We start from the raw sequence: 19,307 nt of genomic DNA, 5'->3' as shown, positions 1-19,307 counted from the left end.
ACCAAAAACGCTAGCGCAGCAGGGATCGCGCTGTATCGCAAATCCCTGCCACTTGCGAAGCCGACAAACCGGAAGTCCTCGTCTTGTTCTTATGTTTTAAAAAAATCACACTTTGCTGTCTTCTGGAACACACTGAAAACTGAGCCAAAAGTAGTTAGGAAATACCTGAATAAAAACACAAAACCATAACATATGGATATGTTTTTAATAATTTTTTCTGTAGAAATTTGAAGTTATAAAGGAATTCCTGAAGGGCAAAATTAGGGGATTGAGGTTTACTGTTGTGTTGTTTTTCACTTTACAGAAAATCATGGCCAAAGTTTGTCAATACTGTCCTCAAAGGTATTGTAGCCAGTGATCAATACCAGTGGTCTGGGGGTTAGGGCACCAACTGGCTAATTGATTGTTTTGTTCCTTCCTTTTGCCAGTGTTCTCAAACCACACAAACCTTTGGCAAATTGATTTATTGAAGGTTGTCCCTACTGTAAGTTTCAGTATATTTTGTGGTCATGTATTATTTAGTACCAATGATATCTCTGCTAGCAATTGTGTGGTGCTTAATTTTGAGAGTCTCCTTTTGTTTCTTTTTAAATAAATGAAAATGAATTCCTCTTATCATAGTAGTGTTGCAAAATTTTCTTTCCAAAAATAAAATTGGGAAAACAATTGTAAGAAACACTAGAAATCCTCTGTCTTGCACACAAGCATTGAGTGCTGTTTATGCCAAAAGCAAGTTTAAAAATATATCACAAATCATAGTTAAACAAAACTTAATTGGGACCAGCAAAATGACACATATTGCTTTTTCAAACTCTCCAAAACTCTCCGCTGTTCAAGACAGTAGAAAAGATAAAGTGGTCTTAATGATTAGTTGTGCAGGAATCAAATGCTTGCATTATTTGTGCATTTGTTTGATCTTAATATACATTTTACTAACTGGATTTGGGGCGGGTTTTATTCCTTTTCTCATCAATAAAGACTGTTGTCTTTTGTCTTTTAATTTTCTCTACTTTTCCCAGCTATATAGACTCTATAAAATTCGTTAGACTAGATATTACTAGACAATTTGAGGAATCACTATAACCATTTTTTTTTCATTAATGAATCTATTGCTAATGTATGATTACCCCGATTCCTTTCCAGGAGTGGAAATAACACTTGGATTTTCCATATTTTAACATTGGTATTGAGGCTTTTGATGGGGAGGATGCTATTTTTATGTAGGTTTATGCAAATATATGGCTAATCTGTCAATATGATAAGGAACACGACTCTCAAGTATCATGTCTATAGTACTTTTTATTTCCTATTTATTATTAGGGATTATAAACACAGAGAATATATGTCTAATGTTTCCAAGATGACATTCAGTTGTTAAAATCTTTTGCAGTGCACAGGGCCCTGTCTAGAGTTGCCAGGGGACAGGGTTAAAATTGGCAAGATAGCAGATGGAACATTACAGTGCAAACCTTGCCTCTTTTGATGTGCACATGAAAGAGGTAGGATAGTTTGCTCTCTAGATTAACAGTTTAGACTCTCCCCGTTGCAGACCTCACTTTTTCTGCCTCCTTAATTTGTTTAAAGCAATTGTCAAAAATCAGTGACAGTTTTTGAAATGGAAACACACAAGTACTGCAGAATAAGCCCTAAAATATTGTTTCTATAGTGTAAAAAAGGAGGATCCCACCACCCAGAGAATAAAAATGGCCAATCATGATACAATACAACTCTAACCATCTACTGTGGCCCATGTCCTTTCCCCAAAGCTAAGTGTAGTTGCCACCCATCAAAAATATTATTCACCCTTAACCTAGAACTTGATCCAAGATCCAAAAATGCTTCACCTCTAACTTAACAAAAGTCATTTCTTTCATTGTCTTCAAAGTTAGCTGAATACCTTAAGAATGCCTAGAATCAAACAACAAAATCTAGGCATGTACCTTTTGCAATATTTCTCATATGGTATGTAATCAATTGCATCAGACTTTGTGAACAATCCTTTGACAATCATCCAACCACCAATGCAGAAGAAGAGAAGGTTGATTATTTTTATGATCAAATTCATTTTGAAATCACTAAACATGCAAGCAAGATGTGATCTTTGTAATAGGAGAGTGGAATGCCAAAGTTGGAAACATTAACAGGAACCTGGACTTGAATTGTATGACTTAGAGAAACTGAAATGAGAATGGAGACTGACTTGACAATAATTATTTCTTCATAGCTATCAGTCCTCAAACAAACAAAATGATACACCTCTATACATGGATGTCAGAAAGAATATATAGAAATTAAATTGATTATATTATTGCTAAAAGGAAATAGAGGAACTCAATTATAGCATCAAAGACATGGTCAGGTGCTAAGTTTGGAAAAAGTTCAGAAACTGTCATGTGCAAGTTCCATGTTAAGCTAATGAAGAACAAAAAGAAAGTCCGTTTTCAGGATGTGATCTTGAATATATACCCACCATTTTCAAAGAGGACACCAGAAACTGCTATGAAGTCCTGAGCTTCATTGATAGAGAATCAAGTAAATTATAGAATGAACTTTAAAGAAGTTATTAAGATAAATGTGAAAAGTGACCGCCGAACATGAAGAAAGAGAAGAAAGCAATGGAAATTTGTCAAGAAGAGGAGAGAAGACAAGAAAGATGAAAAAGTTCCCAGGAAAGAATTTAAAAGAATTTTAGATACCTGTTAGAAGAGACATGAAGCAGTATTATAACATTTGTAAAAACCCTGAAAGATGGAAAGAAATGGAAGAACAACATATTTCAAAAGATCTTTGAACTCAGAAGAAAGTTCCAATCTTGCAGGGAAGAAGAGATGCCAGATGCTCAAACTGACTTTAGAAAAGGTTGAGGAACATAAGAAACTACTGCTGATGCATGGTGAATAATTGAAAAAGCCAAAGAATATCAAAAGAAGTCACCATGCTTCTTTGATTATAGAAAGGCCTTTGATTATGTTGATCAAGTTAAGTTGTGGATTTTGCTCTGAAAAATAGGACTCCTCAAATATAGCATTGTTCTCATATATACGGATAAGGAAGCTAAAGTATAAACAGAACATGGCAAAAACAGATGTGGGTCCAGGTTGGCAAAGGAGTGTGACAAGGTTGTAGCCCTTATTTATTCAGTCTATACGCTGAATATATATTAAGGGTAGCTGAATTGGAGAAGATGTATGGTTTTAAAATTGGAGATAATGTGTGGTTTTAAAATTGGAAACTTCAATATCTATGCTTCCTGATGACAGTATCCAGATAGTGAAAAATACAACAGATCTGCAAACTCTAGTAATGACAGTCAAAAAGCAAAATGAAAAAAGAAACAAAAATTGTAATATAAAGAACACCAAACAAAAGGCCGCTAGTAGAACAACCATCCTTAGAAGTGACAATAAAGATAGCAAATTGGTATGTATGTATGTATGTATGTATGTATGTATGTATGTATATATGTATGTATGGCATTCAGCTTTGTTCGGGTATTTTCCCACGTCATTATAGTTGTGCTTTTAAAGTTGTAGCAGCGTTTGGCAGAATCTCATCTGCCATCATCAGGCTTCTGAAGCCTGATGATGGCAGATGAGATTCTGCCGAAACGTTGCTACAACTTTAAAAGCACAACTATAATGACGTGGGAAAATACCCGAACAAAGCTGAATGCCATACATGTAAGTACCTGCGAAAACTTAAGAAATATATATATATATCTTCTATTTTTCAGATCAACCACTGACAATAAAGTAAGCTACAAAAATCAAAACTGTGAGACATGGTATTCCCTATGACTATCTATGGAAGCAAAAGTTATACTTTGAAGAAGCAGCACAGGAAGAATATTGATGGTTTTGAACTTTTATTTTGGATAAAACTCTTGAACATTATGGATACCCAAGAAAACAAGCCAATGGATCATTGAACAAATCAATCCAGAGTTTTAATTATATCAGACTCAAATTTATTTATTCATTTATATATTTATCTCCCACTTTTATTATTTTCACAAATAACTCAAGGCAACAAACATATCCAACACACCTTCCTCCTATTATCTCCACAACAATATTGTGAGGAGGGTTCAGCTGAAAAGAAAGGTTGACTGACCCAAGATCACCCCATTGACTTTCATGGCTAAGGTGACACTTGAATTCATGGTCTCTTGCTTTTTAGCCTGGTCCTTTAAGTACTAGAGTCTAGACCAAATTGACTTCCTTTTAAAATTACCCTAAATATATCCTAACTTTTTTTTAAAGATCAGGGTATTTAAGACACATTATGTGAAAACCTAGTTCTCTAGAGAAAAGGTTAATGTTAAGAAAGATGGAAGAGAAGGACAACCATTAGCAAAGTGGATGGATTAAATTACAGTGGTGATGTCTACACTGTTGGAAGACCTGAGATACCATGTTAGGGAAAGATGGTCAGGGGGGAAAATCTATCCTTGTGGTCTTTAGGAATCAAAAAATATTTGATGGCACCTAATCAAGTCATCGATCAAAGCATACTGTATGTCATTTATCTGGGAGTAAACTTTACTGATTGCAGACTTCTTACAGAGGGTGTTAAGTACTCTTTATTGCTTATATCCTTTCCAGTCTCCTGTTCTAGAAAGGCTATAGTCAGTGTGCTGTACAAAATAATTGTTCTGACTTTTTAAAAAACTGAACCAACAGTCCTGGGATTGGCAACAAACTGATGTTGCCTGAGTTTATATTCCATAGTAAACCAACACATTTCTAAAAAGTCCACTTCCATGATTTAATGTAATGCATAAATCAAGCCAGCTGACAAACGTTCCGTGATTCGACCAAGGCAACAATTTATGATGTATTTTCGATTGAGAGCTTAACCATGTGATGCAAATGCTTAAATGCTCTCTATTACAGATGGACAGGCTGTGACTGCCAGGTATTATTTATGACAAGCCTGTAATGTATTGCGATTCTATTTACTTTCATACAGTAGGTTGGAATGATCGTCGTAGCAAATTTGTCCGATTGTCTTGTCTGAATCGAACGCCTGAGTAAATATCACCTGTGATATTGTGTGTGTGTAATTCTTTCATTCACTCAATCGTATTTCGATGGATAAAGAGGATTTTGTTGGTAGGAGTTCCTTTCTTAGGATTGCCTCTAGAAAATCATATCTCGTAGAAATCTACCTTAAGCTGAAAGAAGCTTTCTTTTCCCCCGAACTCAACGAAAAGCCTAATTATCCGCCGGCGATTGCGGTACTAAAGTTGAAGCGCACAAAACAGACGCGCAATTTCCCAGCTCCATATAGCTTTTCAGTTCCCGATTGGAGCAAATTGCGAGCTGAGAGGCTCTGATTGGTCTATCAGATTAAGATAGTAGCCAATCAGAAGAATACTCTTCCCCCCTCCCCTATAAAAGCCGGGGCGGAGGTTGGAGTAAGCAGAAGTAATGTTTGTAGAATCTGGTTTGGTCCGGAGTAAAAAACCTGCAGGCGTCACTCTAGTTCTGTGCTTTTGTAAAATAAATAAAAGGCTTAATTTATTTTTTAAAATCTTGAGATAGCTATTTATATATTTATTTTTTAAAAGTCCATAGTTTATTATTTGTTTCAACTTCAACTCGGATTATCTGAAGACTGACCGCCTGTATTTTTCCTAGAATAAAGGTAAGAGGCTGGAATTCCGGGAGCTGGGCTATTTATTTCACCATGCAGTATCTCACTCCTAGTGGCGAGTGGCTGTCAGTGTACTGTATGGGTCGAGAAAGCAAGTCCAGACATGTCTTTGAAGTTGGTATCGTTAATAGAAACTAATTTGACAGGGTCTACTTAAAGCACAAATTCCTATGTCAATCAACGTTGTATTATGTCTGTGAAATAATACAAAGTAAGAGGGAAGCGGCAGCGGAGGGCGAGGGACTAGAAAAAGCTTTCCTACATTTTCCAAATAAGGATTCCAGAAAGAGTAAGATAAAGCCAGCTGTGCTGGAGAATATTGTTAAGATGTTACTTGATATATTCATTTGGTTAAACTTGGTCACACTTAACCCAATCACATACCCCCATTCAGCCACTCAGTCTTGGCAGCTCAATCAAGTCCAAGGCTTCTAGAAGCCGCTAGATAGTGACAGGCTAGTTTAACAGATTTATTAAGTAAGGATCATCTAATTATGGTTAATCTTCCTACTGGGAGAAAGCAAGGGACTTCCTAGTGAGGGACTTAAGATAACGTTCACAGCAGTGCTCTGTAACTAATACAGAATTAATGGACTGGTAAATAAATCCTGGGCTTCATCCTATTGTGTATGCTGCTCTCTTTACGAGGTCTTAAAAGCTTAAATCATAGGCCATTTATAGAATTACAGTTTAAATGTTTCACTTTAAAAAAAATAAAAAAATATAGAAATATGAAGGTGGGATCATAATATGAAAACAGTGCTGTGGATACAATAGCTGTTATAACTTTAATTCATATTTGTATTTTTAAATCTTTTTAGAGGCTCAGTTTATATACTCTATTCAATTAATCTGACCACCTGTGCTCATTTTTCCCTTCCTGTTAAGCTTTTTGCCTGTGCATTTTAGTTACTTCTGCAAGTGCTACATATGTGGTTAAAGAGTGTAGAATATGATGTGCAGCAGGTCTCTGCAGCTTTGCTGAAAGGTGGCAAAAGCAAACAAGCTTCTCTAAGCATTTTGCTTGGAACAGTCTTAATCTAAGTTTTGTATTTCAGATGATTGATACATTTGCAACAAATGGGACTCAGGAGTTACTAGTGCAGCTCAGTGCATTGCTTGAGCAGGAACTAAGATATCAGCCAAAACTCTCTGGCCTGCGAATAATTGAAACATCTCATGATAATGGGCTCCGGATGACAGCAAGGTTGCGGGATTTTGAAGTGAAAGACCTGCTTAGTTTGATTCAATTCTTTGGCTTTCGCACAGAGACATTTTCTCTTGCCGTGAATTACTTAGATCGTTTTTTATCAAAAATAAAGGTAGGTCTTTTGATTATGAAGTTAAAGTATAAGCTAGTTTATTTCTGTTTTGATGCAAGACTTCATAGATTGCTGATAATTTGTTTTTCAGGTTTTCAGCTGCCAAAGAGAATTTTATCACTACAGCATTAGTCTGTAATCCTGACATGCAATTTTGCCATATAAATCTTATTAACTGGAATCAATACTTATTTTTAGCTGAATATAGTAGATAAACAGCTCATAGGAAGAGCATTTACAGCAGAATTTATAGCAGCTAGTATGGCTTAATATCATTATAAATACCCATTGCATTTGGACTTTTCAGGATATCTAATAGGGACCACCAAGGGAACCTACTATGATTATTTAAACCTTTTACTTGCCAGTCTTATTAACAGTACCAGTGTGTGTGTTTTTTTCCTTTTAGTAAATGCGGATTATTCTTTTGTAGCCCAGTACTAGATTGTTTGACTGCAACGCCCATCATTGTCATTGAGTCTGTGGTTCTTGGAATCTATAGTTCATTGCAGAAGATTGGCCTAATAGACCTTTCTTGTTGCCTTATGCAGAGTACATTGTTTCAAGCTTCTGTATCTGTTTTTGGAGAAGGGGCTTAATGGATCTATGTGGTCTTTAAAAGTTCTGGGTTCTTCAATGAAGCAAAGATGAAAAAAGTTCTAAACAAATGCATACCTCTAATAACATGTTTTAGAAAGTGCTATTTCAGATGGGTGGCCTGTATACTCAACTGAATTGCTTTGAGGAATAATGTACAATGATAGACGCTGCTTGATTGAGGTTGAACAACAAGGCACAAAACTTACTTTTCTGGACAATAGAGATTAACTGGATTGTACCAAAGTAGTTCCACACTGGGAATTCTTATTTTCTTGAATATAAACACACTAAAAGTTTAAAACTTAGCATAGTAGAAAATAGATTAAGGAATGATGACTTTTTTTTTTTTTTTTTTTTAAAACAAGTTTTATTAATTTTTAAAACACAAATTATCATTATTCATTACATGTTTAAACCTTTTCCCCTTGTAAATTTAACAAGTCAGATAAATTATGATTCTGTTTTAAACCATTTCCATATAATATACCAAAACCTCTTATTCAATTTCTCTTTACTTCTCTTTACTCTTATTCAATATCATTATTATTATTTCATCTGTTTCTTTCTGACTTAGTTACCATTATTCTCATTCTATATTTCTACAAGTTTTTACCAATTCTCCCCAAAAAGACATATACACACAACACACAAAACATAAAAAAAATATCTTTTGGAAAGTAACTTGGACCCAGGTGTCTCTCTCTTCATGGACTTCAATTATATTCATGCTCATCTTACATATCATTACTTATTTTATTTACCATTCTAAGCCTTCTATATTAACTTCTCCACATATTTCACACTTCTTAATTCTACCTTAATTAATCATCTTAGTTTAAATCATTATATTTGTATCTTTTGTCCATTTTTATCATCCCTTTGTCTCATCCCTTATGAAAAAAAAGAAAATCAGTTTCTCCTGAAATCATTAATCAGAGTATGATGCCTTTCTATCTCCCCCTAAGTTAATCAAATTAATCTTTAAAATAATATCTAATACCCAATCAGATTTTGCTTGGTACATTCTATCTAACTAATACATCCAACACAATTAAGTGCATAATTAGAGAATAAATCCAAATATTAAAAAGAAATACTATAATAAAAATTTCATAATAACATCAATACCATAATTTTATTAAACTCTTTAATTAAAACAATATTCTAAACCCCTCCTATTATTAAGTTTTAAAACCAATCATTTTTAAACATTTTAACATTTTAATCTCTTATCAACTCTTAAACCATTGCAATACTACCATCTCATCTTATGTACCTTGCAACATCTTTTTTTTTTTTTTTAAATTATACTTTATCCATTATCCATAAAAAATTCCTTTTTTCCATTTAATTTCAAAACGTTGTAGCTTTTCTCCACCTTTTCCCTTTCTTTCTTTTCCCAACAAACCTTTCTACCCCCCTTCTTCTAGCCTCTGCCTTACCGGCTTCCCTTCTCTGTCGTATTTCTTTTCCCCTTTGTTTACAATCATCATATTGGTTTTGCACTTTATTTTTCCCTTTCTTAAATGTTTTTTTAGATCTTAAGTCCTTAAATCCTTTAGTTTTCTTCTTTTCTCTTCTTTTCTTTTCTTTCTCTCTTCTTTTTTTCTGGATCAAATTCTGAGATTCATTAAAGATGGCTCCTTCCTTTCTTTCTTGTTCCTCTGCTGTCTTCATCTGTTGTAATTTTTGTTGATAATTAGTAAGCGCCATTTCTAAGAAAAGGAAAGCTTCTTCCACACCATTTCTTAGTTCCTCAACAGAAAGAGCCATTATAAATCTTTTCTTTTCTTTTCTCCTTCTTTCTTCTTACAACAACCAGAATATTCAAAAGAAAATAAAAAAGATAAAACAGTCCCAAAGTTATCAATCAGTCCAAACCAAGGCAGAGTTCTCACTTTCTCCTTCTGGGGTGATATCAATCAAAGAGAAAGAAAGTCCAAATCTGTTTAAAGTCTTGTTACAATATATTCTAGTCTTCAAATCCTTAAGGCATCTGCTCCAACAAATCTTAGCATACAAATATTTTCTTTTTTAATCCTCTCTCTTCCCACTCATCGCTTAAAACCAATTTCCACCTAAAAAAAATAGGTTTCTTAATATCCAGTTATTTATTCCGTAGGAAAAGAGGGAAAGCTATCCTTTCAGCACCTTCAAGCAGCCGCTTTTTTCTTCTTCTGGCAGGTATTATTCAGAAAGTCATACTTTTCAGGAATTTTATTAAATATGTCTTAGAGTCCTAGGAGCCAAGAAAAACTTTCTCCTCTCAATCACTTTCTCCACTTCCTCCTGCGCATTCTTACCCGGCTGCCAGCTTCTTTGTGGCGGCCATTACGGACCGCCGCTGCACCGTCCTGGGAAAAGGGGTTCTGCCGGCCAGGGAGGGGTCTGCAGCACCCCAAACCCTTCTCCGGATCCCCCTACCTTCAGCTGCCCTGCAGGGCAGCCTAGCTCCGTACCCAGCTGGGTCGGAGCCCCAAAAACGGCTAGCGCGGCAGGGATCGCGCAGCCATAAATCCCTGCCGCTCGCGAAGCCGACAAACCGGAAGTCATGACTTTTTATTTTATGTAAGAAAAGGTTGCTATAAGCCCACTCTTAACATTTTAGATCAAAAGTTCAATTGACTTACATAATATTTACTTTGTAGGTTTGCAATGTACGTAAGCCAAGTATATTATAGGCTTCAACTGAAAGTCTCTTTTTCTTCTAGGTGCAGCCAAAACACTTGGGCTGTGTTGGCTTAAGTTGCTTTTACTTGGCTGTGAAAATTGTGGAAGAAGAGAGTAATATTCCATTAGCTACGGACTTAATCAGAATAAGTCAGTATCGGTTTACTGTTAGTGACCTAATGAGAATGGAAGGAATTCTTTTAGAGAAGCTACATGGAAAAGCAACAACTGCCTTCCAGTTTCTGCAACTTTATTGTTCAATTCTGTGTGACAGCATCAACTGTAAAAGGTTAGTCTCCTTTTCTGGACCAATTTGGAAATGTCAGTTCCTTTAAATCAAAGAGATTTATGGAGAGAAAATGTCCTATGTGCTAGCAAGGTGTAGTAAACATCCAAGAATCCCTTTTTAAAATAATCCAGGTGTGCATTTGCAATTCAAATTTTAACCATGAGGTTGAAACTGTTAAACAATACCCAATATATGTACATTGTAGCAGACAGACATTATGGTTTTAAGAGGTATTAATATTTACAAGACTGATGTACGATTCTATTAATCCCACACAGCAGTTTGAAGTGGGATTAGAATCCTATCAGATTTGACCTATCTGAAATAGGGATGAATAAATACCACTTACTACTTTGGTGTAAAACCAGTATTCTTGTCATGCCATCATAGTTAGATTACAGTAGTGCTTTCAGGGTGGAACTACTTTTCCTTGCCCCTTAAATAGTAACTTTCTGTTAGGGGCCTTTGAGGTTTCTAGAAAAACATCTCATACCATGACAAATTCCTGTATGTCCAATTACACTTGGCCAATAAAGAATTCTATTCTATTCTATTCTATTCTATTCTATTCTATTCTATTCTATTTTATTCATACAAACATAGTTCATTTTCATGCAGATAAATGCAACTGAGTTAACTCTCTTTTAATAACCCGATTTACCTCAATCCTGCAGAATGCAGTGGAAAGTACTTGGGTAGCTTTGATCATAGTACAAGAACTGCATGGAGGAACCAAATGAAAACAGAAAATAAAGGGCAATCAATATTCAATTTTGCTAATCTTCTGTTGCTACTCTCCACTCAGAGCAAATTTCTGAAGAACTTATGATTTATCTACCAAAAATACTCCTTCGTAGCTGAATGTAATCTGAGCCTGAACTACTGTTAATTACTGTTTTTAAATATGCTGTGACTGAAACATATTTAGATAATTTTTTATAGTTTAAGAATTTAGAGATGTGTTGGCAAATATTAGGTAATGTGCATTTGATTTAAGTTAAAAATCACTTTATGACTTAGTTTTTCATATCTTCTAACTACTCAATTTATTTTTTCTTACTTTGTGCTAATCCTTATATAAAAAATATTGAAAATCAATAAATTAACCTTTGTTTTATTCAGGAACAATCTTAAATTAGAGAGACTTGAAGCCCAACTAAAGGCCTGTCATTGCAGACTTATTCTTTCAAAAGCAAAGGTATGGACTATGATAAATTAGTGATCAATTCATCAACTTGCAAAAGCTTAACATATTTGATTGATCTTAATTATTTTATTTTCCACTAGCCTTCAGTACTGGCACTTTCAATAATGGCTCTAGAAGCTGAAGAGGAGAAAGTACCAGAATTGGTTGAGATAATACAATGTCTCCGAATACATTCCAAGGTAGGCCATAATTAAATATCTGTTTGATGTTTACTTCTAACTTTATTAATGTGAAAATATGATGACTGCTTTCTTAAACTAGGTATCAGCCAAGGGTTGCTTTTATCTAAAAACGTTTGATTTAGTTTGGTTAGAAAGGCAGAAATAACTATGTAGTGGCAAGATAAACAGAATAATTTTCAAGAGACTCCTTTTTGCCAGTTTTGGGAAATGCATTTTTAAAGGTATCTCAAGTATATGGAGTCACAGTTCCAATCTCTTGCAAATATATTTGATTACAATGGTTTTTTTGCATTAATACATTAAAATAACTTGTGTAGCTTAACTCTTGTCATAGCAAATGGTGCAGTTCAATAGATTTCATTGTTTAATTACTTGTTAAATGGAATAAAGTGGCTAGCTAGAGTTCTAGCCAGGAAGTCCCTTAGCGCCTCTCTCTTTGCTCAACAGAATGGTAGCTAAAGGGCAAACCTGACACTAGGAAACAGAATATCATTCTGGATTAAGGATGCTGATATTTGAGCAGTGGTGAAGGGACAGCTGAGTAGGAATGTTTTGAAGGAAAACTCTTACAGCTTAGAAAGTTTAGAAAGATTTTTGTGGAGATATGGTGAGGTTCATAGGCTAATTCATAGATTAGCCATGATTTGTTGAATTAGCCCCATGATGTGGTCCACTATAACACACTAGACAATCATTATTTTCCAGATCACGTATTACCTTGTATGTATGTTTGTGGATTTTACTTTATTTGACCCACCTGGTTTTATATATAAATTCATTAATTTTTAGATTATGGTATAAAAAACTTTTTTTTTAAGATTGAAGTCTTAAATAGTGATAGCAAAAATGTCAGGGCTTTGAAAACTTGCATCTCCTAAAGACCAAATGGACAACATTTCAAGTCTTAAAACTGGTTATAAACTGATCATTTATTTTTCTCAAAGTATTTGGAAAGTTCAGATTATTCAGTCTGCTGCAATGAAAGAATTGAGTGGATTTAATTGTAGGAAATGCACTGGCAAGTTCATGTTTCTGGACACAATTCAAAAAAAATTGTTATGACTTTTAAATTCATTTGGATTGAAGCTTTTAAAATGATATCATTCCTTATGAGAGTGTATTTACATCTTTATATCTTTTGGAAGGGCATGCCTCTTTTTTAACTGTTAGAGATACATTTGGTAAGAGAGAGCCTTTTCAGCTTCATTTTATGGACTATATTTGCAAATGAATCAAATTTTATCTGTGTATGTGTATGTTGATACATTAATTTTAACTCCTATTTTTTCTCTGATGCATAACTATATTTCATTGTAAATAACTTAACACTAAAATCTCATTTTTGAGAAATTTATTTTAAAACACACTGCTTTCTTTTATATTTTTTTCCTAGACACTTATATATTGCATACAGTACTGTAATTATTTTTGTTCCTCATAACATTTATCTCTCATGACTCTTCATTCTAGAATTCTCCTTTTAATTATTTACCTACAACATCTTGCACATATTTTTATGACAGATACTAATAATTGTGAACCTGATTGCATTTTGGTGTATTTTCCTACTATATGTCAGTTTTTAACCTCATATTTATATCTCTAGAGTTTTATAGTAAAAAATTCTTGATAACCTAAAATCCTCTTAAATAAAGTTATGCATTGGATAAGCATTTTTAAATTCACATGATAAATAAAGGTGTGTCAGTTATGTGTTATCTGAACACCATTGACATGCATTGGTTGCTCATGAGTGATACTGATTGGTTTTTAATTTCCCATTTTTTTTCTATAGATAAATAGTAGAGAATTTTCCTTTTGGAAAGAACTTGTATCAAAGTGCCTCTTAGAATATTCCTCAAGCAAATGTTCCAAGCCAAGTGGACAAAAGCTAAAATGGATTGTGTCTGGTCGTACCGCCCGGCAACTGAAACACAGTTATTACAGAATTGCCCATCTTCCCACGATCCCAGAAACTGGTCCCTAAAAGGTGAACTTTCTAAATGTATTTTTGACTCGGTGTCATAGGAATAATTTAAAGGTTACACCCCAAAAAATTGTAGAATGTTTAAGTATTCTGAATTTTTGAATTGAAATAAAAATAGTGTAAAACTTGCAGCAATTTTTTTAGGAATCTGGAAGATATAACTTTGTATGCACAAAAATATGTATATGTATATATGATTCAGAAAAAATAATCTCTAGGAAAACATGTTGAAAGCCTATTGAAATCTAGTGTCTGTTCTATATTCTCAAGTTTCCTAATGTGTTTCAGTATACCGATAGTTCCTGCTTCCCGACTGCCCTGTTTAGCCACTGTTCAAAGTTATAAAGGTGCTGAAAAACTTAACTTTAGTTCCTTCAACTTACATTTTTCACAATTGTTTCTCCAATCACCTGATTGTCATTTGAGAGTTTTACAGCAGGCTTCCAGCAGTCTGGAGAAGCTGGCAGCGAAATCAGTTTGTAGTTACATGATGTCTCACTTAACAACAGCATCACATAGCGCTATAGTAGCCAATCCCAATTGCTCTCCTGAGGATTACCCATATAGCAATAGCAGACTTATATACCGCTTTACAGTGCTTTACAGCCCTCTCTAAGCTGTTTATAGAGTCAGCATATTGCCCCCAACAATTTGGGTCCTCATTTTCCCCACCTTGGAAGGATGGAAGGTTGAGTCAACCTTGAGCCTGATGAGATTCGAACTGCCAACACAGCTCATCCTTTGTTGCTAATATACTTGCCTTCAGTTTAAAATGGCACAAAAAACTGTTCATTGTAGATGGGCATGTAATAGCCAAGAAGTAAAGCCCTAAACTATGAAAAATATCAATGTTGAGTTTTCTGATGGTTTGTATTATATAAATGTACTTTCATAAGTACAAAGTCCTCCCTTACTGCTTATTTGGTTAAGACAGATCTTTGAACTTGCCATCACACCATCCCGATGGTCATGTGATTGTGATTCAGGTGCTTAGCACTAGCACACATTTTACAATAGTCATAGCATCCTACAGTCATGTAATTTCCATTTGCGACTTTCATAGCCAGCTTCTGGCAAGCAAAGTCAATAGAAAAGCTGGCTGGAAGCTGCAAGTCTAGTTGAAACTAATTTTGCAAGTGGGTTGTGGTGTTTCATTTTATGACTGAGTTGCTTAGTGACAGATTTGCTGATCCCCAATTGTGGTCAGCAAGGGAGGATTACTTGTAAACTTAAAGACCTTAATGAATTGGAGAATAGAGAGTTCATCTTTGCAAAACCATGAACCTTTCGGATATGTTAAACCAGGGATCCCCAACCTTTTCGACGCCGCAGCCCGGTTCCGGCATCAGCTGGGCGCCGCGGCCCGGTACCGGCGTCAACTGGGCGCCGCCATCTTTTTATGACGAAAAGGCGCTTCGGTGACGTCACGAAGCGCTGTTTCGTCAAAAAGATGGCGGGCATAGCAGTTTCAGTGAGCTTTTCGGGTAGAAATGGCTTTCTACCCGGAAAAGCTCACCAACGCTTGGCGCCGCCATCTTTTATGGCGAAACAGCGCTTCCGGTGAGCTTTCTACCCGGAAAAGCTCACCAGAAGCACTTTTTTACCAAAAAAAGATGGCGGCGCCCAGCAACCAGCGGCCCGGTAAGGCTTGTTCCGCGGCCCGGTACCGGTCCGCGGACCGGCGGTTGGGGACCCCTGTGTTAAACTTTCATTCTAGCAATGCCTTGCTGATAGAGTTGCCATCCATGACAGTGCATTCAGCAAAGATTACAGGACAAGTAGTCCTTGACTTATGATCACAATTGAGCCCCAAATTTCTGTTGCTAAGTGAGACAGTTGTTACATGAATTTTGCCTGTTTTACTAATGTTCTTGCCATAGTTAAGTGCATCACTGCAATTGTTAATAACATGATTGTTAAGTGAATCTGGCTTCCCCATTGAAAGGTCACAAAAGGTGTTCACATGAATTTTGATCCTGTGACTGTGGGGATGATACAACAGTCGTAAGTGTGAAAAATGTTCGTAAGTCACTTTTTTTCCAGTGTCATAACTTCTAACGGTCACTAATGAGCTGTTGTAAGTAGAGCACTACCTGTAATATAAACACAATTTTGTTTAATAACATAAAAATGGAATAGTTAAAAATTGGAATCTTCAAAAGAGATAAATTCCTGTTCGTTCTTTTAGACTATTCTATTTGTAAACAATGCTAATTCATTCCATATTTGCATCAGTGTATTTTATGTTACAATAATTTTTAAATTTCTTTTTGATTTAGTGGTAATCCTGAAGAAGAGCGGATGGGACATTGTCTGGCAACATATGTTTAATCAATAAGGATATAAGCTTTCCGGTGCTGAAGCAGAATTTGTTGGATTCTTCTGACCTATGGAAAGTCTAATTTCAGGAATATTAAATTGCAACAATTTTTTTAGCTCTGAGCTATACAACAATATAGTGTGTTACCACAAGACTCTTCTTAATCTTGTCAAGGTTCTTTATAAAACTGAGGACTTTTTTTTATAAAACAATGCTTGGGGCTAAAATACAAACAAGTCAGCTGTTTTTGTTTTATCTGTCCTCTGGAAATGTGAAACCGTGAGTCATCATAGAGCTTGATCCTTAACAATTCTGCATTTCTAAACTAAATGGTGGCAGAAAATGAATATAAAAATGAACATAACCGTCACTAAATTAATAAAATAGCTATGCATGTATTTTCTAGTGAGAGTAGGAACATTACTACTGGAAAGTTGCTACATCTGATTCATAGTAATGGTAGTGATTGAGAAACAGTAACATAAAATTCAATACATAATTAGATAATTCCTTTAAACCATAAGTGGGGAACTATGGCCCCTTCATGATGCCTCAGGAATTCTGTGAATTGAAGTGCACAAGTCATAAAAGAGCCATAGTTCCCCATCTTTGCTTTAAACCATGATTCACATTAGAGGTTTGGAACTGACTTAAAGATATGTTGGTCCTAGGTCATACAGAGTTCAAGAGCCAAATTTAGTGGTCTATATTTAAAGTGTATTAACATAAAGAACACATTTTTAACAAGTATCATATTGTAACCAAGTATTTGAAAGAAATTGAAAAGTACATAATATTCACTGTGGAAATTAAAGCTGTTTGAAGAATGCAAGTCAGACACCAGCTGAGAATGTTGGCAATGTCTAAAAATAGAATTAACATTTTAGATTTTGCCTCAGTCTTTCACCTCAGTCTTTAGCTCTGCTTGCACATACCAAAATTGGTGGCATGATATGACACCTCTGTATTTCACTGCAAACAGAAGCTAACTAATTTTACTGCACTTCCCTGGTTTGGATTAAAAAAAATTACATGTTGCTATTAGAAGCATAAAAAGTTTTGTTTATATTAAGCACATATTTGGGGGGATGTTTGTGGTTTTAGATTAGTATCAAGCTTTCAGTAAAACATTGTTGAATAATTTCAAAGCATAGAATTTAGTGTTATGCTACTTTAAACAGTTTTAATTATCTTTTCAATTTGAGAATATATTCTACTGTATCAGTGTGTGTTCTGCATTGTTCAGCCCAAAGTTGGAGTGAATTTTACTAGAAAGAACTTAAGTTGTGCATTGTGATTTCTTGAATGTTAAAAGCCTAAGGAAGCAACAGTTGCTACCCAGCAGTGATCTATCAAATCAACTCTCAACGTTCAATAGCTTTTAGACTTTGGTTCTTTTTAAGATCACTTTTTGTAATAATGTGTTTCTAATTATATTGTGTTCATTTTCATTTTCTACCTAAGTTATTGTATGGGCATTTTACTGGTTGTGTTTAAATTGCCACAAGAAAAATTGGAAAAACAATGCAACAATTCTTTTCTTTTTAATTTTAGCATCTATACTGTTGGTGTAATTTGATATTGTCCTAATGTCTCACTTAAAGCTGACTGGCTTGCCTTTAGAATCAAAGTAACAAATTTAGAAGACTTACTACAATTACAGAAATCTGAAGACTTGTTTTTGGTTTAACCCAGCATTTGGACAAACCATTTACTTCTACCTCATTGCAAGCTGCTCTTCAGAACAAAACTGATGGGAAGTTTCCTCAAACTATCATTTTTTATGGACGTTATTAAATTGAGTGATTGTATCTTATATGCCTTCAGTATTTGAAGAGTGAAACTGAACTATGTTCAAGATGTTTACAATGTCAAGAAGGAACTCATTTTCAAAATGTGCTATTATGCCTATAAGCAACAAGAGTACCTTTCAATAAAACACATTGAAATGGAATTGCATGAATTTATTTGATGGCCTTGGATTGTGAAAGTAACTTGCTTAAAGAAAATTCTTTTCCAAAATGTATTTTTATTGTGCTGTAAACAAGGCTATATGTTGAGATATGTATGACTGTGTTTACAAGACTTGGCTAGACACATACCTGGAACACTCTTTGCCAGCTATCAGTGTGGCCCACCTTTGATGCTCCCCCAGCAATTGCAAAGAAAAACTTTGTATTTCAGAAAAAGTAATTTCTGCAGCCTGATAGAATTGATTACATTATAGATGGACTTCCGGGAAGTTACCTTGTCTATAAAATAGATCAACCAACCTGGATTTGGAAATGGGTGTTGTGTGAATTGTCAGATACTCTGGTCCTAGATTATGGATAGCAATAGCACTCAGACTCCAGTCCATATTGCTTTAAAGCACTCTGAGCATTTTACAAATGTCAGTATATTGCCCCAAACAGTCTGGGTCATTTTACTAATCTCGGAAGGATAGAAGGCTGAGTCAACCTTGAGTCGGTCAGGACCAAACTCCAGGCTGTAGACAGAGTTAGCCTGCAATACTGTACTCTTACCACTTCATCAATGGTGGTTAGATGGTTTGGATTTCAGCTTCCAGTCATCTTAGCCAATATGGCCAAGAATAATAAAATATATCTAGAAGTCCCCAGATGATACTAGCCTAGATTTAAGGCATTTAGTTAAGAGCACCACTTTGGAACCCTACCTATAGAGAATGACAAAACCATATACAATTATGTTCAAGGATTTAAATTCCCCTGTTCAAGTAGTACATTTCAGTGAATACAATTTTCCTGCAAATTTGATGGCATACTTATCACAATTGTTCAGAGATTCAAAAAAAAAAAAAAATGTAAAGTAGAGCAAGTGCAAAAGTCTGGACACTTACACTTTGGACTCTAGTAAGTCATTGTCACATGGCATATGAGTTTAATAAAGTACACCTATGGCAGAAATAACAGCTTTCAGGTTTCCTCTAGCCAGCTAAGAATTTCTTGTGGAATTTATCCCTCACCCCTTTGTAGATTTCTTCCAACTCAACTATATTTGGTCTCCATTGGCTGCATGTTTTGAGATTTTTTGCAGATTTTCAACATTCAT

At 35.0% G+C, this 19,307-nt stretch overlaps 1 protein-coding gene across 1 annotated transcript; it reads left to right on the top strand.

Annotated features, from left to right (window-relative positions):
- Positions 1-5,404: 5,404 nt before the first annotated feature.
- CCNG1 (cyclin G1) lies at positions 5,405-18,189 on the top strand. The gene is made up of 7 exons (XM_087955494.1): positions 5,405-5,649; positions 6,717-6,980; positions 10,292-10,539; positions 11,662-11,737; positions 11,827-11,925; positions 13,724-13,918; positions 16,195-18,189. The coding sequence occupies exons 2-6, from the start codon at positions 6,717-6,719 to the stop codon at positions 13,913-13,915; spliced, it is 879 nt and encodes a 292-aa protein (XP_087811620.1). The 5' UTR covers positions 5,405-5,649; the 3' UTR covers positions 13,916-13,918; positions 16,195-18,189.
- Positions 18,190-19,307: the final 1,118 nt, after the last annotated feature.

This window comes from Notechis scutatus, chromosome 2, assembly GCF_049901735.1.
Source record: "Notechis scutatus isolate UNSWTSFEM ecotype Mainland chromosome 2, rNotScu1.2, whole genome shotgun sequence".
Classification (NCBI taxonomy): Eukaryota; Metazoa; Chordata; class Lepidosauria; order Squamata; family Elapidae; genus Notechis; species Notechis scutatus.
The sequence above is the reverse complement of the archived record's forward strand: the minus strand, read 5'-3'. Positions and strand labels throughout refer to the sequence as shown.